The 26760-nt window shown below is 32.4% G+C and overlaps 2 protein-coding genes across 2 annotated transcripts; one reads left to right on the plus strand and one right to left on the minus strand.

The window, feature by feature from the left end:
* Nucleotides 1-3187: 3187 nt before the first annotated feature.
* On the plus strand, nucleotides 3188-7708 carry LOC129903161 (probable cellulose synthase A catalytic subunit 3 [UDP-forming]). Its single transcript, XM_055978664.1, has 14 exons — nucleotides 3188-3268; nucleotides 3353-3548; nucleotides 3622-3821; nucleotides 3911-4016; nucleotides 4107-4263; nucleotides 4484-4750; nucleotides 4833-5178; nucleotides 5291-5428; nucleotides 5515-5640; nucleotides 5735-5947; nucleotides 6039-6306; nucleotides 6409-6596; nucleotides 6686-7036; nucleotides 7124-7708. The coding sequence occupies exons 1-14, from the start codon at nucleotides 3188-3190 to the stop codon at nucleotides 7706-7708; spliced, it is 3222 nt and encodes a 1073-aa protein (XP_055834639.1).
* A 7066-nt stretch (nucleotides 7709-14774) lies between these two features.
* Nucleotides 14775-15699, minus strand: LOC129902712 (FCS-Like Zinc finger 5-like). The gene is made up of 2 exons (XM_055978084.1): nucleotides 15225-15699; nucleotides 14775-15126 (listed from the first exon to the last, which is right to left on the minus strand). Exons 1-2 carry the CDS (start codon nucleotides 15536-15538, stop codon nucleotides 14943-14945), a joined length of 498 nt encoding a protein of 165 aa, XP_055834059.1. The 5' UTR covers nucleotides 15539-15699; the 3' UTR covers nucleotides 14775-14942.
* Nucleotides 15700-26760: the final 11061 nt, after the last annotated feature.

The following is a 26760-nucleotide window of genomic DNA, read 5'->3' on the forward strand; positions in this document are numbered from 1 at the left end:
TTTAAATTAGATATCAAGGCTAATTATGTCTTTATCACAAGCAAAGAACCTCCATATTTTAAATATGATCTCAAAATATATATTTTTCAAGTATTTAAAAATAATTTTTTACATATTTGTTTTCTCATGCTTTCAAATGTATACTATCAAAATACATATTGACAGCATAAACCTCTTTTAAAGATAATATTCTACAAAAAAATTGTAGTGCTTCCATTTCCTCTGACAATGTTTACATACTGTCAAAGTTTAATTTATAGAGGCATCCATTGCAGGCACAAAATCATTAATTTTATGTCACTAGTATATTTTTTTTTCTTCTGTCAAAATTAGATAAACCACTTAGTATTGAAAATACTAACACTAAAGACTACATCTTTGTACGACTTATTTCTTCTTAACAATGAAGTTTTTATATTCTTCAAATCGTCAACTGAATGAACTTTGAATGCTGATGAAGTTTTTATGACTTCAAATCAATTTCAAATTCAGACAGAGCAGAAAATCAAGAGATTTTAATCTCCAAAAACCAAAAATACAACACTGTTTTTAGTTAACGATGAAGTTTTTGTATTCTTCAAACTGTTTATCCTTTATATTCTTGACGAAGTTTTTATACTCTTCAAGTCAGAATATTCATTCAAACATAGTGTTTAATAAATTGGTGAAGTCTTTACATTCTTCAAATCAAATGCACAGTCTGATTTATTCGGTGAAATTTTTATATTCTTCAAATCAAAGGAGTAGAAAATCAAAAGATTTTAGTTTCCAAACATCAGACACAATCAAATTCCACACAGAGTAGAAAACTACACAAGTTTTAGTCTCCAAAACGAATTAAAAAAATCATAAGAATATGATTTTCTTTTCAAAAAACTTTCCCTCATTACCAAGTTTGTTGGACTGACTTTAAATCTATGAATGGTAAATTCTATAGAGTTTCCACGTAGTCAGACCAAATAATGGCTTTTTTATGGAACAAATTTAATATTCGATGAAGTTTTTTATATTCTTCAAATCAAATATTAAACTTTTATTTTCTTCTTCTTTTCTGGAAAAAAAATATCTTGCTATCTACGTTCTTGGATTAAGATCCTTGAAAGATGCAACCAATATTGGATGTAATACACACAAAAGTATTTCTCTACCCAATTTTATCACAACAGATAATAAACCTGTGAAAATAGTTTGTGAAAACTATTAAGACAATAACACAGTATTTAACTTAATTATCTTTAATTTGACCAAGGTTATGGTAAGAAAAAAATTATTACTTTGTAGTTTCAAGTCTGAGTTTCCTTCATAATGTACTTACTTAAACATAGCAGAATCATATAAATACCATGGAAATGACTTCTAAGATACGTCATGCCCAATCCAAAAATCTTAAATACAGAAAAAATATATTAAATTCCTTAAGCTTGTTACTCCTCCTGTATTAAGGTTAGCAAACCAGAAACAATAAAGATGGAAATAAAAAACAGTATCCAAGTACACAGAATTCACTGTGTGTCCTTAAGGAATTTAATCCCTTCACTATACCCGAGATTATGGATTATTTCCTCCCAAGATAAAATGGATAAACTATTAAAGAAGTAGCGGTACCTCAAACTTCAATAATTTCAGCGAACTCAAAAGCCAGCAACAAAATCACACAAAGACTCAACTTTGTTTGAAAGAAAATATATGTGCAGAAGAAGGAAAAATTAGATGTTTTAAAAATGAGAGGAAAATCATTTATTTATAGACAACAAAGGGTAGTGTGAACATGTGCTTATTGTGGCTTATCGGAATAGACACAACCCTTCTCAAAAGTCACAACCTTTCAAAAAAGTCGCAACTCTTTAAAAAAGTCACAACTTTTTGGAAAAGTCACAACTTTTCATTTCTCATTCACACCTTTAAAACTCAACATCAAGTTATATCTTGGCACAAAAGTTTAGTGGCTCAACTTATGCACATGATAACATAAGTTATGTGGCACAAGTTATGCCCCAAAAAAATTAGTTATGACTTAGACAATAGTTTTCTAAAAGTCTTGCCCTGCAAATAAGGAATTATCTATAAAGGTAGAAGTTATGCCCAACGAATTTAGGTCATAGTTAAAGGTACTTTGACACATAAAATTTCTTTAAATGAATAGTAGGGGGGAAATCAAATACAACAAATTTGAGGGGCAAAAATTAAAAATCTCCTCAAATAGAGATAATATCAAAAAAAATCTACATTTTAACTCATTTCAATTTAAATAACTCTTATTTCATTTTGATCCACTCAAATTGAGTCCAATATACCCAACTCCTCTATTCATAACCAATATTAAGCATATGTTGATAGAATAGAAAATAAAAATAGTGAGTGATGGTGCCAACTAAGAGAAATATAACTTATGTTTATACAAGACGAGTAACACTTACAAATTAGGCGGTGCAATGCAACCAAAATTGGTGACGAGATTGACCGATCGAGAGAAGATGATAGAAAAGTGAAGTGTCCCTTTTTGTCCAATGACAACTATATACCTTAATAATATGCCAAAAATATAACACAGGATCAATGTTGATGATGATAACAAGAGTCAAAGAAAATGATATAAATAGAAAATTAATCCAAAAGTGTGTGAGAGAGACGTGAAAGAACGGCACAAAACAGTTGGAAATAACGACATGAATCTTCCTAATTTTGTCTTTTTTCGTAGTGCACATGTTCTAATGAATTGGTGGTCTGCTTATATGTACTAGAACAATTTAAGTGATATTAGAGCCAAGTCCATCTATGTTTGGCTTCCCTATCCAGCTCCAATTGGACCTGAGCATGAAGGGGTGTTAGAATATATATATATATATATATATATATATATTTGTTAGAATAAATTAGAATCCCACATGGATTGGAAAATGAAATGATGGTCGGCTTATATGGATTCTGTCAATGTTGTAAGCACATTCCTAAAAAATGTACCATGATGAATTTTTGAAAATTTTTGAGTTTCATACAGAGAGCAGAAGTAGAAAACAAAAGAAGTAAAAGTAAAAATGGGATCAACTAGAAACTGCTTTCTGTTCAATTTGGCTTATGTAATAAATATTCATATATATATATATATATGTATGTATAACCATCAGAGCTAACGTCTGTTTCAACATTGAATTTTGAGTTAAAATCATTTGAGGCCAAGACTAATACCATGGAGGTCAGTGCTGGTCTAGTTGCAGGTACTCACAACCGGGATGAAATAGTGGTTATTCGTCGTGATGGTGAATTTTCTGTAAGTTGTCTACTTGATCAAGTCGTGTTTTGTAGTTCTTGTTGCAATGCTATGAATGTAATCATGTTGATTTATGGTCATCAGGCAAGGTCAATGCAGCAGCAGAGTGGTCATATTTGCAAAATTTGTGGAGATGAAGTGGGGTTCACAATAGATGGAGAGCCCTTTATAGCTTGCAATGAATGTGCTTTTCCAGTTTGTAGGACTTGTTATGATTATGAGCGACGAGAAGGTAGCCAAGTCTGTCCTCAGTGCAAAACTCGTTACAATCGTCTAAAAGGTAATGTGAAATGTACTGTTATTAACTTTTTTGGTTACAGTTTATATTTCTGATTCTTGAACTTTTTTTATAGGGTGTCCTAGAGTACATGGTGATGAGGAAGAAGATAACATTGATGATGTTGAAAATGAGTTCAATTTTGAAAATGATCGCATAAAACATGATTTCCAGTATTATGGTTTTGAGCACTTTGAGCAATACATGCCTTCTCGCGACTCAAGACATCAACTTCCACAAGTTCCTCTGCCCACTGTTATGCATATGCATTATCATGTAATGGTTCATTCAGTTTTAATTTTCTTTTAGCTATGATAATGTATTGATGAACAAGACTAAGATAACATATGTACATTGCTTTGCAGGTAGATACTGATATCGATCCAGACAAACATGCATTGGTACCGATGGGGTCAGCAGCGTTCAATGGCAAAGGGGCACTTGCCCTTCCCTACCACTACAACACCAGAGGTGATACACTATAATAAGACATTGAATCCAAAGTCGGAATATATACAAGCTGCAGGGATATTGGTGAATTCTTGAATTTTGTTTTTGCAGTGCAACCAAGATCTCTGGATCCTACAAAGGACTTAGCTGTTTATGGATATGGAAGTATAGCTTGGAAGGAGAGGATGGAAAGTTGGAAACAAAAGCAAGAGAAGCAACAGATGATGAAAGACGGGGAGGATCGCGAAGATGAATTTGATTTATCAGTGTAAGTTCTGTACAAAGAGTAGAGGAATTTCATGTTGAAAATTGTATTATGTGCATTTCAGCTAAAGTCAACCTTCCAGTTAATTTTTTTATGTAACTCCCAACTCCCAACTCATTACTCAATTTCGATTAATATGGCAGCAGTTAACAGCTGGTACTATTTAATCTGTTTATGAAATTGTCAAATTTGCTGATTTTTCTATTGCTTTTCGTGAAATCAGGTTGAATGAAGCAAGGCAACCATTATCAAGGAGATTGCCAATTCCATCTAGCCAAATCAACCCGTATAGAATCATCATCATGATCCGGCTTGTCGTTCTTGGTTTTTTCTTTCATTATAGAGTCTCTCATCCTGTTGATGATGCATATGGATTGTGGCTAGTCTCTGTAATATGTGAAATTTGGTTTGCTGTATCATGGATTCTTGATCAATTCCCTAAGTGGCTTCCCATTGAAAGGGAGACTTACCTCGATCGATTGTCCCTCAGGTACTGTGGTTAACCAAATTTACTCCTCTATCATGTTTACATTCCCTTTGTTAATAATAGCTAGGTAATTTGTGCCTTTTAGATATGAAAAAGAAGGGCAGCCTTGTCAACTTTCTGCAGTGGATATATTTGTGAGTACAGTAGATCCACTTAAAGAACCTCCTCTGGTGACTGCAAACACGGTTTTGTCCATTCTAGGGGTTGACTACCCTGTCGATAAGGTGTCATGCTATGTATCAGATGATGGGGCTGCTATGCTGACCTTTGAAGCATTATCAGAAACAGCTGAGTTTGCTAAGAAATGGATTCCTTTCTGCAAAAAATATAATATTGAGCCTCGGGCTCCTGAGTCCTATTTTTCTCAGAATATGGATTATCTCCAAGGCAAGGTTTTGACTTCATTTATAAAAGAGCGACGAGCAGTGAAGGTAAATTATCATGAGTCATGACCCCAAATATTTCCAGGAGTTGCTTTCAAAAAATACTGTCTTTGGTTATTGGTTGGTGTTTCTTTTGAATAGAGTTTTCCTGACATTGCAGAGAGATTATGAGGAATTTAAAGTACGTGTAAATGCTCTGGTTGCTAAGGTGCAAAAGGTTCCCGAGGGAGGGTGGACAATGCAGGATGGGACTCCTTGGCCTGGGAATAATGTTAGAGATCATCCTGGCATGATTCAGGTGCTGAAATTTGGATTTCATTATTAATGTTGGTTATTTTGTTCAATCTAGCTGTTGTAATTTCTTCTTATGGTCATCATTTCCAGGTCATCCTAGGCCAGAATGGGGGGCTAGATACAGATAGAAATGAATTACCTCGACTAGTATATGTATCCAGAGAAAAAAGGCCTGGATTCAACCATCACAAGAAGGCTGGTGCAATGAATGCGCTGGTTTGTAATGCATAAAGATTTATTTTTGCAGTAGCTTCTGAAAGCTCTATAGATACGCAATGTTTCTGATGATGAGCTTAAATCTATTTGATAGGTCAGGGTGTCTGCTCTGCTCACTAATGCTCCTTATTTGTTAAATTTGGATTGTGATCATTATATCAACAACAGCAAAGCCATCAGGGAAGCTATGTGCTTCATGATGGATCCATCGCTCGGGAAGACAGTTTGCTATGTTCAGTTTCCTCAGAGATTTGATGGCATTGATAGGAATGATCGGTATGCTAATAGGAACACAGTGTTCTTTGATGTAAGTGCAAACTTGTACAATCAATGATAACATATCTGCTTACGTTTCTTTGAACTTGAGTGAAGAGTATAATTGCTTTTACATGAATTAGATTAACATGAAAGGATTGGATGGAATTCAAGGACCTATATACGTTGGAACTGGATGTGTTTTCAGACGCCAGGCACTTTATGGACTCGATGCACCCAAACCGAAGAATAATCCATCGAGGATATGCAGTTGCTGGTTAAAGTGGTGCTGCTGCCAAAGCTGTTGCTCGGGAAAGAAAAAGAAAAATAAGAAGCCTAAATCGGAGGTCAAGCCTCTTTTAAATGACGAAGACTCCCTTGCATTAACGGTCTCTCAAGAGGTCACACAAGGTAAACTGATTCAGACATCCCTCTTCATATTATGCTAGTACCATTTAATTGAAGTTCATCAATAGAAAGTTCAATTGTTTTATGTCAATGTGGTTTGAGCAGGTGAAAATCGAGCTCTTATTTCTGACCACAAGTTAGAAAATAAATTTGGACAATCTCCTGTTTTTATTGTATCAACGCTGCTAGAAAATGGCGGGACTCTTACAAGTGCTAGTACGGCTTCTCTACTAAAAGAGTCCATTTATGTAATAAGCTGTTGCTATGAAGATGAAACAGAATGGGGAAAAGAGGTAATTCAAATCCATCTCTTAAAATTTCTTGCTTTCTAATCGTGGTCAAAATGTACTGATTGTTCAACCGAACTACGTTGAAAATGCAGATTGGCTGGATATATGGTTCAGTTACTGAAGACATATTAACAGGCTTCAAAATGCATTGTCATGGCTGGAGATCCATTTATTGTATGCCTAAAAGGCCTGCATTTAAAGGATCAGCACCGATCAATCTATCAGATCGTCTTCACCAGGTCCTTCGATGGGCTCTTGGTTCTATTGAAATCTTTTTCAGCAGGCATTGTCCTCTCTGGTATGGATATGGTCGTGGTCTCAATTGGCTTGAACGTTTCTCATACATAAACGCCACCATTTATCCATTCACATCTATTCCCCTTGTCGCTTATTGCACTCTACCTGCTGTATGCTTGCTAACCGGAAACTTCATTACACCTAAGGTGAAAAAAAAAAGACTTCCTTATATCTACATGATCAAGTTATATTGAACTCATCAAAAGGATAATTCATTCTGTTCAATGTTGCAGCTTGACAATATTGCTAGCCTGTGGTTTTTGTCACTTTTCATTAGCATTTTTGCAACAAGCATTCTTGAAATGAGATGGAGTGGAGTAGCGATAGATGAATGGTGGAGGAACGAACAATTTTGGGTGATCGGAGGAGTTTCAGCACATCTATTCGCTGTGTTCCAAGGTTTACTAAAGATGTTAGCCGGTGTGGACACAAACTTCACAGTAACATCAAAATCAGGGGATGATGAAGAATTCGCGGAGCTTTATGCATTCAAATGGACAACTCTACTCATACCACCAACCACATTATTAGTCATAAATATTATAGGAGTTGTTGCTGGTATCTCCAATGCTATAAACAACGGGTACGAGTCATGGGGACCGTTATTTGGGAAGCTTTTTTTTGCATGTTGGGTGATTCTTCATCTTTATCCATTCTTAAAAGGACTTGTGGGTAGAAAGAATAGAACTCCTACAATCATCATTGTCTGGTCAATCTTACTTGCGTCCATATTTTCACTTTTATGGGTAAGGATTGATCCGTTTTTGGCGAAAACAGACGGTCCGCTTCTTGAAGAGTGTGGATTGGATTGTAACTAGCCAAGTTCAATATTTGTAAGTACAGTAGATCCACTTCTTGTTGCTTTGGCTAATTAGTTTTGTTCTTTGGGATTCTGAGGAGTCTTGTCTCATTAACTTTTTGTACCATCCATTGAGCTATGTCACTACAACTCCAAGCAAATGATCTTTTTTGCACAAAACATAATGAAATCATGAATTCATCTCCTACTACATGGTCTACCATCGCTCACCATTATTAACTACTATCTTCGTCGTCGCCTACCATTATCAAATGTCACCCATGCAATGCAACACCACCATCCTTTGTCACAACCACCATGATGTCATTACTACGATAAACCATCGCCATCACTGGCCAACATATACTACTGATAATCACCACCATAGTCATCACTATATATTATCAAACACCATCATCATTTACCCTCGCTATTAGCTATCAGTATTATCCGCCACAACTATCAAACTTCATCACCAACTACCATCATCAATGACTACCTATTACCTACAACAACACCATCCCTAATTGGCACCAACAACCACCATCACTAGCCATAAGCATCAAAGATACAATGTTATACTTACAAATATTGAAAAATAAATGGCATAATTATTAGTAGTATTTATATGTATATTTAGATTCAAACATCTAAATTTTAATACATATTTTAATATTCAGATATTGTTATATTTTAATATTCTCAAAAAAGCCCTTACATATTTAGTGAACAGACAAGTGCCAATATATGAACATCGAAGTCTCAAGTTCTAATCAAGAATTGAGATGAACATATTCCAAAGATAAGATTTGTTGTTGTCACATACCAAGACAATGAATTAAGCCCTTAATTACTATACGTGGAGCAGTGCTTCCATTAGAATTTTATAATTTTTTTTATGATGAGCACTAATTAAACTGTATTTATTATCAGACAAGTGTAACTTTAGTAACTGACCAAAGTGGATTCCAAGGTATATAGTACCATAAGATAGATTAGCCTTTCTGGAGGCATAATTACTTTGCCAATTAATTCCTATCCCATGTTAGTGGAAAACATATATATGATCACTATCAACCACCAACACTTTCAATTGGCAATTGCAACATTGATCATTAGTTATATATGATGCTCTTAAAAATGAAATAATCTCTTTTTACTGCTGATAAGAATGTATAAAATTAAAGTCACTCTGTAGTAATCAACGAAGTGAAAAAGCAAAGAGAAAATGACAAAAATGGCCCTTTTATGTTTGGAAGTAGGTTCAAAATAGTTTCTTAAGTATGCACTAAATAGTTTTGGTCCTATAAATTTATCAAAAATTAACATTTTGAGTCTCCGCCAAATGCTTACACAACTTTGTTAGTAAAACTAAACTTGAAGAATCTTACACCTTTGTTTAGATGATTGTTACCCGTTATATTATATTGTATAGTTAATTTAAATACAATATTTGTTTTGATTGTTATTTAAATTTATTGTATCGTATCTTTTAAATTCAACGTTAGGTAATACGAAAAAACCCATTTTGTGTAACGACCGACCTGATGTGATTGCGTCATTACCTTAATATTTTTTTTCATTTTATCTTTACTTATTATTTAATAATCTTATTTTATTATTTACTTTACCTTTTCATAGTACTCTACAGTCTACCCTGTATCCTACTTTTCTTGTAGATTTATCATTCATGTGACATTATGTAATGACGGAGAACGATACAATTTATCTAAATATTATATTCATTATCGATATAATACAACACAATACAATACGATAGGATACATTATGAAACAATACATAACAACTATCCAAATAAAGTGTTAGTAGCTCAATTAGTTGGCTACTGTTTCACCCACTTTATTATTGATGAGGATTCAATTCTTCACCTTATAACCCTCTCGTAAAATTCTTGAACGGATTGTTATCCTTAATTGGATTAAACAGTGGTTGACTTGACTTTCTTGTTATCATACCGTCCCAGATTAAAAAAAAAAAAGTAACACTAGACCTTTTTGAAGAGTGTTGTCTTTTTGTGGCATTGAAGAAAGGTGAGGGAATTTATGGAAGGAGACAAATAGCGCTATCAAACAAGCTGTTTCTCATGAAGTTGAAAAATCTAAGAGAGCACCACTCACACTCACTATTCACTAATAATAATAATAATAATAATAATAATAATAATAATAATAATAATAATAATAATAATAATAATAATAATAATAATAAGGTTCCAGAATGCCACTAATAATGGTTCAGACCTGACACTGGACAATTCTTTTTCAAATGTAACCCAACATATATCTATAGGCCGGGTCTTCCCCAATCACTTCTTTCACCTAACTAGTTAAATTTTCAGAAAATTTCACAAAATATACTGATATTTTGAGCCTATATTATCAATCATAGCAATAATTTACATCTATAAATTCCTTTTGTGTTTGTTGTGCCTGATCGCTCTATATCGAGTTGTTTTATGTTTTAGCGAATAGATACAAAGCGAATTGATACAGTTCCAAATGATAACAACAATAATAGCAATAACATATATAGTGAAATTCCACAAATGGAGTTTGGAGATGCTAGAGTGTATGCAGATCATACCCCTACCTCGTGAATGTAAAGAGGTTGTTTTCTGATCAAGTACTCTTAGCTAGAGTACAACATATCAAAGTCGGTATGAAAAAGGAAACACGACGGTGAAGAAACAAAATTACTACTCCCTCCATCCCAATTTATGTGACACCTTTCAGATTTTGAGATTCAAACAAGTCTATCTTTGATCGTAAATTTTTCATATATCTTTTAAATATTTTGCATTGTCAATTATTGAGAATTATAGAACTTTTTACATAGTTTACAAATATATAAATTTCATTTCAAAAATTTTGAAGATTCCATGGGCAAATTTCCGGTCAAACTTTAATTGTTTGACTCTTGAAAAATAAAAAGTGTCACGTACATAAGTTGGGACAGAGGGAATAATAAAGAAACAGTAACAACCACAGAATAGTGTGATAATCAAAATACAATAAATAACAAATAAAGATGGAATCAAAAGAAAAACATTATAAGAATATAACTACCCTATGAAAAACAAGACAACACTTCATACCTACTAACCTTTCACCCTAATATGCGACCTCCATAGCCTACTATTTAAGGTCATATTCTCAGTAATCTGGAGTTGCATCATATTCCGTTTAATCATGTTTCTCCAAGTGAAACAGATAAAAATCAAACTCTCACTATGTATTGTAATTTATTAAAATTCTCACTACTATGTTGGGTAAATACAGAATATATGGTTGCTCAATCGGGGAATTTTCCATTAAAATTTTTACGCGATTATTGTAATTTATGGATTTTTTTAGATGATAAATAAGAAATAAACTAGGATTTTGATTTTAATTTCATCAAAATTCTTTTGCTTTCCCTTTTTTTAGTGAAGAAACCAAAAGGAGGTGGATATTTTTTCCCTAAAAGTTATCCATCATAAAGTAAAAGAAGTAAGAAAAGTAGGGAGATGATGATTCATGAAATTAAGGAATTGCTTTCATGACGTAGTGCACTTTAATTATATACTAGTGAATTAGTGGAATTTGCTTACGAAACCCACTTTTCAACTAATTCATTCATCATTCTTCTGTGATGCATTCTCAATTAATTATACTATATAGTTCTTGATATATGCTGATGAAATAACATAGGACTTGTCTAGATTTTCTTTTTTTGCTTATTAAGCCTAATCTTTTATTTGATTGGGACATGATCGAAACACCGATTTTGTGAAAGAAAATGCTAGCAACAATGTAAAGTAATGTCTATGGTTCAAAGTTGAGATATCAGACCTATTTGATTTTTAAAGTAAAATTAGAAAGGAAAAATGATTTTTTCCCTAGAACAAATATAGGCGTATTAGAAGACATACTATACCACGGTGAACTTTTTTTAACGAAAATCTGTCTATTTTAATTTCTTCCAAGTTAAAAGGGCTCTGGGTCCAAAATAATATTCCCTTTATTTTATTTTATGTGGCACATATTATTTTTATTCCATATCAAAAAAAATATCATTTTAATATAATTATAAAAATTAATTTTAATTTTTTTTATTCATAATAAAATGATTTACAATAATATAAATATCTAAAAAATATGTTAAACTATAAATTTTAAAAATATATTTTTTTAAAAAATATCGTATCAAATCAAAAGAAAAGAATAAGGAATAATAAGTGAAGTATGAAATAAGTGTGAACTAGTGAGACCTTATTGACTTGCGGTGAATCTGACATGCATAATTTAATTAAGTATAGCGGGCAGTGTGGCAGCAATTCACCGCACGAGCACATCCACTTTACCATAATCCCTCCTCCCCTTTCCTTTTTTTTTTAAAAAAATCTAAAATAATTTGCAGCCGTTTTCTGTCACAATCTCTATTTTTTGAGTGAATATTTTGTATGCATTGAATAAGTTTTTATATGTAATAACTTAAAAATTATATAAAAATATAAATCACATTAAGCAATCTTTTTTCTTTTTAACTTTATTTTCTGTTCTTCTACTCTGTGAAGATAATTCGGGATAGCTAAGATGATAAATATAATTCATCTTCAATTTTAAGTTTATGAATTTGAGATGGAGTAATGAAAAAGCAAAAGGAAGTGGTTAAAAAATATATATTGTGATGACGAGATAAATTGTCACAGTTATTTCTTTGTTTGATTATTTAACCGTATCGAACTCTGCTCCTTCCGTTTGTTTATCCGAGAGGGTTAGCACCAATGCTTTACTTCTTAAATATTCTTCTTTGAGAAAAAAAAAAGAAGAAGATTAATTAAATTGTTGGTTCTTGTATGGTTCATTTACATTTATACTTACTTTAATTATAAAAAGAAGTTTATGATATGGTCCCCTCAATAATTTATAGATTCTAAATTTTGTGATACCTTGCTCACCATCTTTTTTTCCTTCTGCACTCTTCCTGTGTCCTAGGAAAAAAAAATTCAAAAATAAGTAAACATATAAATACTCCCTCAGTTTCTATTTATATGTGACTATTTTAGATTTTACGTGAAACTAAATAAGTTTATTATTCTATCTTTATTTTATTTTTTTTATAGTCAAGTTTTCAGTCAACGAACATGAATTAATTTATTTTAATTAATTAATTTGATCAATGGACATGAATTATTTACTTAATTTTTTTATGTTGGTCAATCAAGACTAATAACTCACAGGGATAAAATAGGAAAAATAATATCATTTATGTATTGATTTTGTGAAATGACAAAATCTATTTTTATAGGAACGGAGGGAGTAACTACTTTTCTTTCTTCTAGAAAATTATTTTTACACTAATTGAACTTCGTTATTTGTCTAACCAAGGGAGTTGGCACACTGATTTGTGTATGGATCAAAACTAAAAATCCGATTTTGAAGTCCGAATGTATCAAAAGGCGATACGTGATAGTTAGAGTTTAGTTAAAACCAATTCAACGACGTTGAAATCGAGTGTGACTTTGTGTCGTCCCCAACATCTAATTTTCATCATAATAGCTCTATTAGTCACACATTTATAAACTCAAGCTTTAAAACTCTCATGTTATTGCTTTTTCGATAACATTAGCAGACAGTAAGGTCGAAAATAATCAATAAGAATTACTTTTTTGCCTTACTTCATTACAATTTATTGTCTTCACATATTATTTCAATCATTTCTTTTGTAGCAAGTTAAATATATAGTATCAATGATATAATATTTGTTCATAACAATTCACACGCCCCTAATTCCCTACTACAAACTCAATTGATATCTCGAATCACCGATTTAGGGTATAAACACTTTGGTTACTTGAATATATTTTTGGAAAAAATGAAATTGATGATTCTTATATTGTTTATTTAGTTTATGTTTTCAATATTAAAACAAGACTATGATCTCGTCCCCTCAATCAATTATTGGCATATTTTCATTTAAATAATAACTTGTTCACCATCCTCTTTTTTCCTTCCACAATGTACTAGACAAGAAATTCAAATTAAAAAAAAAACATATCAGAGCAGATTTTTATCGTTCATTGAGAGAGTTAACACCACTAATTTGGTTACTTAAATATTCTTCATTCCTGAAAATTTAATTGATTGTTCTTATATCGTTCATTTACTTTTATACTTTAATTATTAAAAAGAAATTTATGGTCTGGTTCCCTCAATTATTAATAGATTCTAATTTTTCTCCCCTCCCCTCCTCAATATACAAATGGGGTCGAAAAGAAATGATGAGTACGTAAATTTTATTTTTATTTTATAAAAATAGAAAAATTATTTATTTTGAATGACTCTCGATTTAAACAAAACATATCAGAGCAGATTTAGAGAGGAAGTTTATAAATAACAAAAAAATAAAATCAGTAAAAAAGAAAAGTACATTATAATACATTTTAATTATAATAATGCTAAGAAATGACAATAATGAGGGGATACCATTTTTATATTCCCAACTGGCTTTACTTTAGATGGGGTTCTCATTGCTGGCCTGCCCCAATCAGAGGGACAAGAGGTATCACACAACTTCATCCCACTCACCAGAGAATCTCGTCGTAGTATAGTAGTAGTAAAACACATGAGCAAAATAATTTCATTTTTTCTTTTATTTTTTTTGGAAAATTACATAAACCATATCTTTTATTAGGAAAAAAGAGAGAACAAAATCATCACATCATGGTCTACTAAACTCCAAAATCCAACTTCAACAATAACAATATATATGATGCAATCTTGTAAATAAAGTCTTGAAAATAACAGAACATGAGCATAACTTACCTAGCCTCGAAATAAAAGTTACTCAGCTCCAACTCCAAAAAGGAAAAAAAAGAGCTTTGGGTAGCAACAAATTAATAAGAAAAAAAGTTAAAAAGAAAAACTCAGGGTTTTCCTAAAATCTGGTAATTTTTTTAGATTTTCTTCCATTAAAGCATAATAATAATAATAATAATAATAATAATTAAAATGGCTTCATACAAATCATTAATTGGAGCCTTGCAAAACTTGTTCATCAACAGCCTAGAGAATTTTGTAGAGAGAGAGAGAGAAATATATTTATATAATGATTCATCATGCAGATCTTACTCCCACAACATGTATATACATACATATTATATGTAGCAGCTTTGATATGCATTTTTTGTGTGGGTAACATAGTAATTAACCACTCATGATCCATACATAGCCTAATCAAATATCCACTAACTAAACGGCGGCGACAGTCTCGCTTGTGGCGGAGACATCAGATCCCTTCCCGCCGGCTACGGCGGCAGCGACAGAATTTGTCATGAAGTCCTTCCTAGATACAACCAATGAACACTTGTCCTTCTTCTCGTCTAGATTCATTTGCTGCTGTCTACACTCTAGGCTGCAAAAAGCACTATCTCCTCTACAAATTTGATAAAATTGAAACAAATTAACCATCGATCCTTCAATGAAATAGTGAGAAAGCGATGTATTTAAACTGAATCGAAGATTATTTAATACCTGTACATGTAGATATCACGACCAGGGATTAAGCGGCGTTTACAGAGGAAGCAAGCTTTCAAAAAATTGGCAGTTTCTAGAAAATCAGCAGATTTACGGCGGTTTCTGGGGGATACACTCGTTTTAGGTGCGTTCAATACCCGTTGTTGATCTAGCTGAGTGTTTGCAGGTGAGATAGGTGTGAAAGGATCAAATGGATTATTGTAATTAAGAGAAGAATTAGGGACAGGATTATTGAGATTGAGATCTAAACTGAATTCTGTCATGCTTGTTGTTCTCTTCATGGGTGGCCTTGTCCTCTTCCCGAGCAACATTTTTTTCTTCTTCTTTGGTTAAGGTTAGTATAGTTAATGGCGATAAAGGTGAAAGAAAGGGAGAATTTAGAGAGAGAAAGAAGAAGAGGAGTGAGAGTGAGGAAGATGTGTTGGGAAGATAAAGGAGAGAGCCAAAGGGGCAAGGAGAGAATCTCCACCCTTGATTGTATATTATTTCATCACATACTGTTATAAAAATATTTTTAGTATATGATTTTCTAAGATTCCATCTTTTATTTATTTTTTTAAGCGTATTTGGCTAAGCTTTTAAAAGATTTTTTATTTTAAAAGTATTAAGATATTTGTTAAAATTTTAGAAAAAAGATCAGTGATTTTGAGTCGCAGTAAAAACAGTTTTTAAAAAATTAAAAAAATATTTTTGAAATATTAGTTGAATATAAAGTACTATTTTAAAATTGATAAAAGTATTTTAAAAATTAATTAGCTAAATACAAATTATTACTAATTTATTTTTATAAAAATGAATAGATTTTTGAAAGTTTAGCCCAAATAGGCTATAAGTCTAAATCCATCATATATGTCCTTAATTTTAATTTATGTGGTACATTTTTATTATTTTTTAATTTTTAATTATTTTTTTTTTATACAAAATTTAAGAAATAATTATTTTATTTAAATTAATCAGAAATATTTATAGAGTTATAAATTATTTAATTAAAATGATATTTATTTTAAGACTGAAAAGTATTATTTTAGCGTTAATGATAGTTGACTTTTTGATGCTCACCACTAATATGAAAGTCCATTCTTTTATTATGAGTGAGGAAAATGGAAAGGTATGTGTACTTTAACTTTGATCATCACTCAATTAAAAGTGTAATTAATATTAATATTTAACTTATATGGCGTGTTAAATTTTGTGCTACACAAATGGTTTTACATAAAGTGTAATGGAGGAAATATGAATAGCAAATAATCTCCATTAATAATATTTTTGGAAAAGAAATAAGAACCCGATGGGCTTAGGCCTCCTATATCCGGAGAACTCTACGACAATCAGATGGGATTGGTCATGCATCCTTAAAAATAAAACAGAAAATCAATGTATCTTTTTTATGGGAAATTTATGAATATATACTTTTGGACCAACTAGTCTACTGATTAAATGTATAATAAATGTATATTAAGTAGATGTTTGGAGAAAGCCATTTCATTTTGTTATTTGAAATTATGAGATGAAATTAGCATTTGAATATAAGATAAAATTTCAAATTCTTCAAGAAAAAATTTAATTTGAGAATTTCATATCATAATTTTATATTTTTTAAATATAATAATTGACTCACAAGTTTATACTTTATAAAAAAAAATTATATCTACTTAATTTTTTGCGAGAATACTAAAAAAGTGGTGAAATATTCACGGAATATGAACATGATGATATAGTTACTAATGATATTGACCATCTTCAATTTTATAAAAGAATCGTACACTACAACTCATGTTCAATTTTACTTTTTTATTAAACTAAAATTCGATCAATAATTTTGATAGTTTTCATAACTTATGAAGTTTTTATGTATATTTACAAAAAATAAAGTTAAATTTAAATTACATATCCAAGCAAAACTTTAAATTCATCTCATATGATTTTAAATCATCTTTTCATCTTACATGATCAAATGAACCTTTAATATACATTTTATAAAAAAAATTATGAAAAACAGTGGACAGCACAGTAATTTTTGAATTAAATGAACCCATCAAATATAAATTTTGATTTGACATAATATAAATGGAGAAATAGTCATGATGTGATTGTTAAATAGTAGTAAAACTTGTGTTTAGTGGAAAATTTCCATTCATGTTCAATTAATCATCCTATTAAACCAATCCAAATGTCCATTTTACTTGGCCTTAATTATCAACTTTTTTGTTGCAAAATTAGAAAATGTTATATTTGTAATGAAGTTTCCAAAAAAAATGAATGATCACACTTTTAATAATTAGATTGGGACACTTAAGCAGTTAAAATGGTCATTAAGGAATCAAGTTATTCAATAATATTTTGATTAGTGGAAGTATCTGATTATAATCTTTTTTAAACTCTTGTTGAGTATAACTGAAGTTCACCTTATTATATGTAATATCTTAGCTGTAAATATGGTTTAAGTATTCTATAAATAAAAATATATATCATAATTACCTACGTTTAAAATTCTATTCCTCAAATTTAAATTTTGAATTACGATTATTTTTCGTAGGGGATTAATTTTATTTTGTAGAGATATAGGAACAGAATGAACAGCTAAGTCAGCATCCCATGAATTGGGCCCCATAAATTTCCCATTATTAGATGGGAGATTCAATGGGTATTTGGTGAAAACAGTCCCCCACTCAATGAATTCGTTTGTCTCCCTTCACAAAATCTCAACCACACAGTTTTAGATTCCACTTTTTTACTCACTTCAGTTTTGATTTGATACGAAATTTTTTAAATTTGATTTTAATCTATAGTATATTGAATGTATCAAAATATCATTTAATTTTACCATCTTAAACATATAATGTAAAAAATTATCATAAAAAACATTCCTTTTAAAACAATCTAAAAAAGAATGTAAAACAAATAAATTAAAGAAAACTTACATAGTAAGGCAAATATATGGTATGTATTTACTATACACTACTATAATTTGAATAATTATCATTCACATCTACTTCTTTATAAATATGGCTATCCTAATGTCCCCCTCTCTCTCTCCCGCCTCTCTCTCTCGCCTCTCTCCGTTATCTCTCTGCCTTATTTCACTTGTCTCTCTCCTCTACCTGCCCCCTCTCTCTCATCTCTCCCTCACTATCTCTCTGCAATACAAATATAAATGATAACAATTAATGATACAAATATAAATGGTAACAATCATACAATTGTATTCGGATACCAATTGTATTCGTTAATATACCTGATACAATTGATTTGCATCAATAATCTTTAATACAGTTGTGTTCATTGATACAAACCAATTGTATCAATTGTATACAATTACCAGTCAGATATACAAATCAATTGAATTTTCCCAGATCTCGCTCGCCTGTCTCCTGCTTCTAGTGGCTATTTTTTTATACAAATCAATTGTATTCATGATACAATTATCGATTAGATATACAAATTAATTGTATCTCTCTCCTCTTTCTCTCAAATCTTGCTAGCTTCTCTCTTCCCTCTCAATCTCGCTCGACTCTCTTCACCTACCAATCGTAATTAAGCAAACTCTAGTTAAGGAGCCTGATTATGTTTAGTCTTAGCTATTTTTGAAACATGTAGCTACTTTTTTAAAAAATATATTTTTCTTTGCCTTTTTATTCTCCTTTTACGCAAGAGTACATAAATCTGAATTCTGATCCCATCTTTGGATTACACCACCCTACATTTCTAAGATTATTTTGAAGGTAAAATGAAAAAATAAACGAGCTGGAAGGGAAAAATAATATAATACTCCTACAATACTAAAATATTTGGCTCTTTAATATTTCCATTTTCCTTATTTATTTATTTTATATATTAATGGACATCTATATTAAGAGAACCTTTATGACTAATTGAACAAATGTACTTTTGATTGAATCATAATAAATGGGAGGATTTGCACAAATAGGTGGATTTGAGGCCACCTGTTGGTCCAATTGTTCACAAGTTTGGCTATAGCACAACATAGCTTTAGTACTACCTTTATTCTACTTTATCTTATTTAATCGTTCACAAGCTTAGTTGATTGATCAAATCTTGTTTTATTCATGAGTTTTTATCGAATTTATTCAAGGTTTAAAAAGTAATAACGTAATACGATTTATCAGATAATTGAGATATTTTGGAAAATCTAATGATGGAATTTATAAAAAAGAGAGAATCCAATAAGAATTTGGCTAAACGATAAAAACTGATCCTAGAAGACAAAGCAACAACAACAAAAAAAAAAAAAACTAACTAAAAGTCCATTTAATTAGGAATGGCAAATAGGGCGATGCTATAACATGGTAAACCCGCGTAAAACTATGAAGACTTCAATCTATCCGCCTCGTCCTGCCCCGCATAGTAAAATAATTCTATTTTCGATCCGCAAATAATTAGAAGAAAAAAAAAAGCATATCACCAATTTTAAAATTAGATTATTGCTCTGAGACAAATCTTAGAACACTAGATTGAAGGAATAAATAAGAGATTTGGGAGGCTCAAAGAGGGTCACAAGTTGGCCAATTGGATCAGAAAAGAATTTATGAGTTGGAATATATAAGGTTAATAATTATTACTACTTTAATTTATTCTTTATTTGATTCTCTTTCTTGGGAATTTTAAACAATTCCCTCTTTATTTTTATTATGAATTATGATCAAAGTTTTGGTAGTTCTTTTTAGTTTTTAACTTAACTTTTGTGCTGTCATGTTCCTTCAAGGCATATCTAGACATAAAGTTCAATTTTTTTTATCACACCAATTTGTGTGCACCTTAACCAGGTGTTAATTTAAGATTTGTAGTTTATAAGTTTTATATTTTAGCTCTTTTAAATAAATAACTTATAAATATTACTTTTTTGTAATTAAGACAAATACGATATTTGGATCAAAAGTCCCAATCACGATCTAGGACCCATCTCAGCATCTCTACCAATTTACTGTTACATCAAGTGTCTATTACCTCATTACTAATGGAAAGAAAATTTATCTTTTATTGTATGTGCTGATCTATTATAAGTTCAATTTGTGCATCAAAGTTTTAATATAACTTCAAATATGTTTTGGTTGTCGCTGTGTGTTGATTATCTTGCACTCATTATCTCCCTTATACATAATTTTGTTTGTCTTATTGTCCTTTTTGTCTTTCCTTCATATTTTAAGTTTTAATTAAAATTAATTTTTTTTCCAAATTTAGCTTAAAGAAAACACAATACTAATGGAAAGAAAATTTATCCTCCAAATGATCATGATAAGATTATCGATTAGAGTAATTTGTTAAAGAGTAATTTACACTTTAATTGAAACAGTGTTATTTATTTATATTATATAGTAGGTTGAATTTAATTTCTTGATGCATGTTGCTCCAATATGGATTACAATCGACATGAAGGCCGTATTAAAAATTATGCTTCCTAGTTCCTCCCTTCTAAAATGGTCGTTACATTTTATTTTTCGAGAGTCAATTTGATTAACTTTTAAAACTAAATTTGATTAGATTAATTTAATATTTTTTAAAATTTACAATCTAGATACAAAAACAATACAAAAAGTATATTTTTTTCTCATATTAATATAATAAAAAAATACATCTTAAAATATTGATCAAAGTTTCTGACTTTTAAAAAAATATTGACGATTAAAAAAGAACCGAGAGAGTATCTGATAAATAAATGTATGCAATCGTACAATTGAAGTAACAGTATACAATTAATTAAGTTATACACAACATTACTTTAAACAATACTCCCTCTGTTTTATATTAATTGATCACTTTTCATTTTGCATGATGCTTAAAAAATCATAAATAAGAAGATAATTTTATTAATTCACCCCTTAAAAATCTTCTTGGTAACTTTACAAACAAATGTAAATACATTCAAAAAGAATTAATTGCAAGATTAATATAGAAAAGAAATTAGTTAGTACTTTTTATTGTGAGAAGTTAAATAGTTGAAGGGTAGAAGTGTCATTCTACCAGAAATTAGTTAGTGGAACTAACAAGTTGTTAAGTCTGTTAGTGTAACTAATTTCAGTTAACAAGTTTAATAAAGTGTGTATATATATACACTAATTGTAGTTGTTGGAAGTAGCTGAGAAATAGAAAAAATATCTTTGCCTCTCTCTCTCACTTTACTCTTCACTTCTCTGCATTCTCTCTTCTCCTTCATCTTCATCTTCTTCTTCTTCTTCTTTCTTTCTTCAATTTGTACAGCTCATGTTTTTCTTCATGGTATCAGAGCAGGACGGCACAATTGTCACTGTGAGAAGCTGATCCTCGATGTGGAGTCAAAGAGTTGCAATGAGACTCACTGATTCATATGATGTTTCTTTGTTTTGTGTTTGACAGATCAACAGATCGGAGCTCCGATCTGTGTTAAAAGTTAGTGATTGTGTTACTGGTGGAAGAAATGGCAGGTGACACAGCGGCAGCAACAAGTTCACCTCAAAATCTCAACCAAAATCACCAACAAGCTAGTGTGCCAGCCTCCTCGAGTAGCAATCTCACTCTAGGGCAAGGTATTGACTATAATCACCCGTTATTTCTTAGTCCTACAGATATAAGTGGAGTTAGCATAATATCCTTTCAACTGACTGGTGTTGAGAACTACACTCTGTGGAGTCGTTCAGTCAAGTTAGCCTTGTTAGGGAGGAACAAGTTGGGGCTGGTTGATGGAACATGCAGAAAGGACGTATACAGTGAAGAACTGTGGTGTCAATGGGAGAGGGTAAATGCAATTGTCTTGTCGTGGTTAATGAACTCAGTCTCAAAGATTTTACTTAGTGGAATTGCGTTTGCCTCAAGTGCATTGCAAGTGTGGGATGATCTACAAGAGAGATTTGATAGAGTAGATGGATCAAGGACTTACAGTTTACACAAAGAAATTATTACTCTACAGCAGGGTACTAACTCTGTCTCAGTATATTATACGAAGCTGAAGGCATTGTGGGATGAATTTGAAGTGTTAGTGCCCTCACCTTGTTGCAACTGTGAAAAATCCAAAGGATTTGTAGCTCACATGAATAGACAAAAGCTGTATCAATTTCTACTGGGATTAAATGATTCATACATTCAGGCTAGGAGTCAGATTCTCATGATAGATCCATTACCAACTATAAATCAAGCATATGCCATGATAGCAGGAGATGAGAGCCACAAATCTGTAGTAACAGGCATTAATAATTTGGGCTTGCATTCGTCTGTTCTAGACTCAGCTGCTATGTACTCTAGAGGTGGCAGTAGTTCAGGTGTAAGTAATAGGTACAGGAAGAATACACCTCTACTTTATGACTTTTGTAAGTGTAGAGGCCATACCAAAGAGTTCTGCTACAAGGTTGTTGGATATCCACCAGATTTCAAGTCCAAGAGGAAGGCACAAAGCACATATGTTGATACAAATGTCTCTAATCATACTCAGAAATCAGGCCAAGCTAATTTCTCTTATGGTTTGAATATAAATGTAACTAATGATTTAGTGTGTGGTAGGAATATTACAGGACAACACTCTCTAGACACAACATCAGCTGAAGCTTCAAATCTGAGTCAGGTGAGAAAGATGTCAAACAACTACTTCAAGGTTGCACATTCACAAAGGAACAATATGAACAGATACTCAAGATGATGAATCAACAGCCAGGAACTACTGCATCTGCTACTACATCTCACTGTAATAAAGCAAATAATGCAGGTAAAGCCTTGTTTGTAACTGAAAACAGTGATGTGTGGATTGTGGATACAGGAGCAACAAATCACATGGTATCTAAGTTAGATATGTTACAAAAAGAGTCTGTTCTCAAGCTTGACACTCCCAAGGATGTATGCTTACCAAATGGTGGTACTACAAAAGTTACTCATATTGGCTCTTGTAACCTATCAGCTAGAAGTATGATCACTAATGTGTTTCATATACCTGAGTTCAAATATAACTTAATGTCTGTCAGCAAAATAACAAGGGAGTTAGGCTGCTCAGTCTCCTTCTTCCCTGATTTTTGTGTTTTCCAGGAGCTTTACACTGGGAAGGTGAAGGAAGTTGGTAAGGAAGAAGGAGGACTATACCTGCTGTGGAGACATTTAACTCAAGGTAGTGTCAATAATGTCAAGGAATCTGCTAATGCTGTTGATACAATTCCTTCAAATGGTAAGGAGTCAGACATGAAGCTATGGCATCAAAGGCTTGGACATCCCTCTTTTACAGTACTCTCAAAGATGTTTGCTGACTACAAAATCACTATGTGTAAAGTGTCTAAATGTTTAGTTTGCCCATTTGCAAAACAAACTAGACCTGTATTTCCTTCTAGCAACATTAAAAGCAGTAGATGCTTTGACTTGATACATGTTGATCTCTGGGGGCCCTATAATACAGCTACGTTTGATGGCAATAAATACTTTCTTACAATTGTGGATGATTTTTCACGAATGACCTGGTTATTTCTACTTAAACTTAAGTCAGATGTTTCTGTATCTCTTCAAATGTTTTTGCAATATACAAAAACACAATTTGACAAGGTAGTGCAAATTGTCAGATCTGATAATGGTACAGAATTTGTTAATTCTGTGTGCTGCAAACTGTTCCAAGACTGGGGCATTATTCATCAAAGGTCTTGCCCTTATAACCCTCAGCAGAATGGTGTTGCTGAGAGGAAACATAGACACCTGCTGGAAGTGACAAGAGCCCTGAGATTTCAAGCCAAAATACCTATCAAATTTTGGGGTCACTGTGTTCTAGCTGCAGCCTATCTCATCAACAGACTCCCTAGCAGTGTCATTGGTTTTCAAACTCCCTATGAAAGACTATATGGCATCAAACCAGGGCTATCTCACTTAAAGACTCTTGGATGTCTGTCCTTTGCTAAAAACCTTGCTGAGCATGACAAACTTATGCCCAGGTCAAGGTTAGCAGCTCACATGGGCTACTCTGAAGTGCACAAGGGATATATTTTGTTTGACTTACTTAACAAATCATTCTTTATCAGTAGAGATGTTATTTTCAGGGAGGATATCTTCCCATTTGCCAATAAAGATGATGCTGATTCACAACAGCTATTTGTAGACAGTTTACAAGAAGCAGATATGACCATTCCAGGTTTATCTACTATAACTCCCATATCTTCTAACAATATTGATGAGAATCCAAGCCTTCATATAGGATGTGAGCATACTACTATGGAGCATTCTGAGGATCAAATACATGCTGCAGATGATGCTGGCTCTAGGGAATCAAGCCTTGCAGAAGTACCCATTACTGAGGACCCTAGTGCTCCTAGAAGATCTGTAAGATCTAAGCACCCTCCAAATTGGCTGAGGGACTTTGTTTCACTAAACATAACCAGTGATGTTCACTATCCTTTATCCAACTATGTGAACTATTCTCATCTGTCTCCCACATATCAGCATTATATTGCTGCTACTTCTACTATATCAGAACCTACCAGCTATGCAGATGCCATCAAGGATTCAAGATGGGTTGATGCTATGCAAGCTGAGATTCAAGCATTAGAAAACAATAATACCTGGGAGATCACTACCTTACCTGCAGGTAAAAGACCTATTGGCTGTAGGTGGGTTTATAAAATCAAATACAAGTCCACGGGTGAAGTAGAAAGATTCAAGGCTAGGTTAGTTGCCAAAGGATACAGTCAGAAAGAAGGTATTGACTACAAAGAGACATTTTCTCCAGTTGTGAAGATGGTCACAGTCAGATCTATTCTAGCTCTTGCTGCCTCCAACCAGTGGCATATCCATCAAATGGATGTGTTCAATGCATTTCTTCATGGGGACCTTGATGCTGAAATCTATATGCAACTTCCTCAGGGGTTTGTCAGTCAAGGGGAGAAGGTATGTAGACTGACAAAGTCCTTATATGGACTTAAGCAAGCCCCAAGACAGTGGAATCATAAGCTCACTGAGGCCCTTATCTCCCTTAAATTTAAACAGAGCCAATATGATCACTCACTCTTCATCAGCAAATCAGAAACAGGAATTATACTTATACTTGTGTATGTAGATGACATGCTGATCACTGGAAGCTCATTGAAGTTAATAGAAGACACAAAGGAGGCTCTACAAAAGGCCTTCAAGATGAAAGACCTAGGGGAGCTTAAATATTTTCTGGGAATTGAGTTTACAAGATCCACAGAAGGGATACTAATGCATCAAAGGAAATATGCCCTTGAGCTTATAGTAGAAGTTGGAATGGGAGCAGCTAAACCAGCAGAAACACCTATAGATGTTAATGTTAAACTAACATCAAGAGAGTATGATCAACATGTGAAGAAAAGGCAAGAAGCAGATGATGATCCTCTAATAGATCAGGTCAGTTATCAGAAACTCATAGGGAAACTATTATATCTCAATATGATAAGACCAGATATTGCTTTCAGCACTCAGACACTTAGCCAATTCCTGAGTCAACCAAAAAAATCCCACATGAAAGCTGCACTAAGAGTGGTAAGGTACTTGAAGAAGCAACCTGGACAAGCAATACTACTGTCCAGCAACCCAGACCACAAGATTACTGCCTTTTGCGATGCTGATTGGGCCTCATGTCCACTCACCAGGAAATCTGTAACAGGGTTCATGATTGTAATTGGAAAATCCTTGGTTTCATGGAAAGCCAAGAAGCAAACAACAGTATCAAAGAGTTCAGCTGAGGCTGAATATAGGAGCATGGCCTCTACTGTATCAGAATTGGTATGGATGCTTGGAATGCTGAAAGAAGTAGGAGCTGAAATTGAGCTCCCAGTACAAGTTTACAGTGACAGCAAGGCTGCAATCCAAATTGCAGCAAATCCAGTCTATCACGAAAGAACAAAACACATCGAAATAGATTGTCACTTCATTAGAGAGAGGCTACAACAATGTTTGATCAAGGTGGACTATCTATCTACTCAAGAACAACCTGCAGATATACTAACTAAAGGACTGTCCAGGATGCAGCATGAATATCTTCTATCCAAGCTAGGAGTTTTGAACATATTTGCCCCTCCTAGCTTGAAGGGGAGTATTGTGAGAAGTTAAATAGTTGAAGAGTAGAAGTGTCATTCTACCAGAAATTAGTTAGTGGAACTAACAAGTTGTTAAGTCTGTTAGTGTAACTAATTTCAGTTAACAAGTTTAATAAAATGTGTATATATATACACTAATTGTAGTTGTTGGAAGTAGCTGAGAAATAGAAAAAATATCTTTGCCTCTCTCTCTCACTTTACTCTTCACTTCTCTGCATTCTCTCTTCTCCTTCATCTTCATCTTCTTCTTCTTCTTTCTTTCTTCAATTTGTACAGCTCATGTTTTTCTTCACTTTTTTAATTTAGTAAGATAGATATAATTATGAGACAATTATTTTTAATATAATGATCAACTAATATGAGACCAGAGGCAATGCTAGCCAGTAAAGTAAAGAAAGATAATATGCCTCTGAATTAAATAAAATCTCACTAATCAATAACATAAAAAATAATCACGGCCCTCTAACATTGGTAGAAACATAATTTTGTTTTGAAAGTATATATATCATCTTGATGAGGTCACATAT

Source organism: Solanum dulcamara, chromosome 9 (assembly GCF_947179165.1).
Source record: "Solanum dulcamara chromosome 9, daSolDulc1.2, whole genome shotgun sequence".
Lineage (NCBI taxonomy): Eukaryota > Viridiplantae > Streptophyta > Magnoliopsida > Solanales > Solanaceae > Solanum > Solanum dulcamara.

Coding starts and splice junctions, on each gene's coding strand:
- LOC129903161 (XM_055978664.1), top strand. CDS start 3,188: ATGGAGGTCAGTGCTGGTCTAGTTGCAGGTACTCACAACCGGGATGAA. Junction 5,179..5,290: donor AAGAGCGACGAGCAGTGAAG/GTAAATTATCAT, acceptor CTGACATTGCAG/AGAGATTATGAGGAATTTAA. Junction 7,037..7,123: donor GAAACTTCATTACACCTAAG/GTGAAAAAAAAA, acceptor TCAATGTTGCAG/CTTGACAATATTGCTAGCCT.
- LOC129902712 (XM_055978084.1), bottom strand. CDS start 15,538: ATGTTGCTCGGGAAGAGGACAAGGCCACCCATGAAGAGAACAACAAGC. Junction 15,127..15,224: donor CGTGATATCTACATGTACAG/GTATTAAATAAT, acceptor TCAAATTTGTAG/AGGAGATAGTGCTTTTTGCA.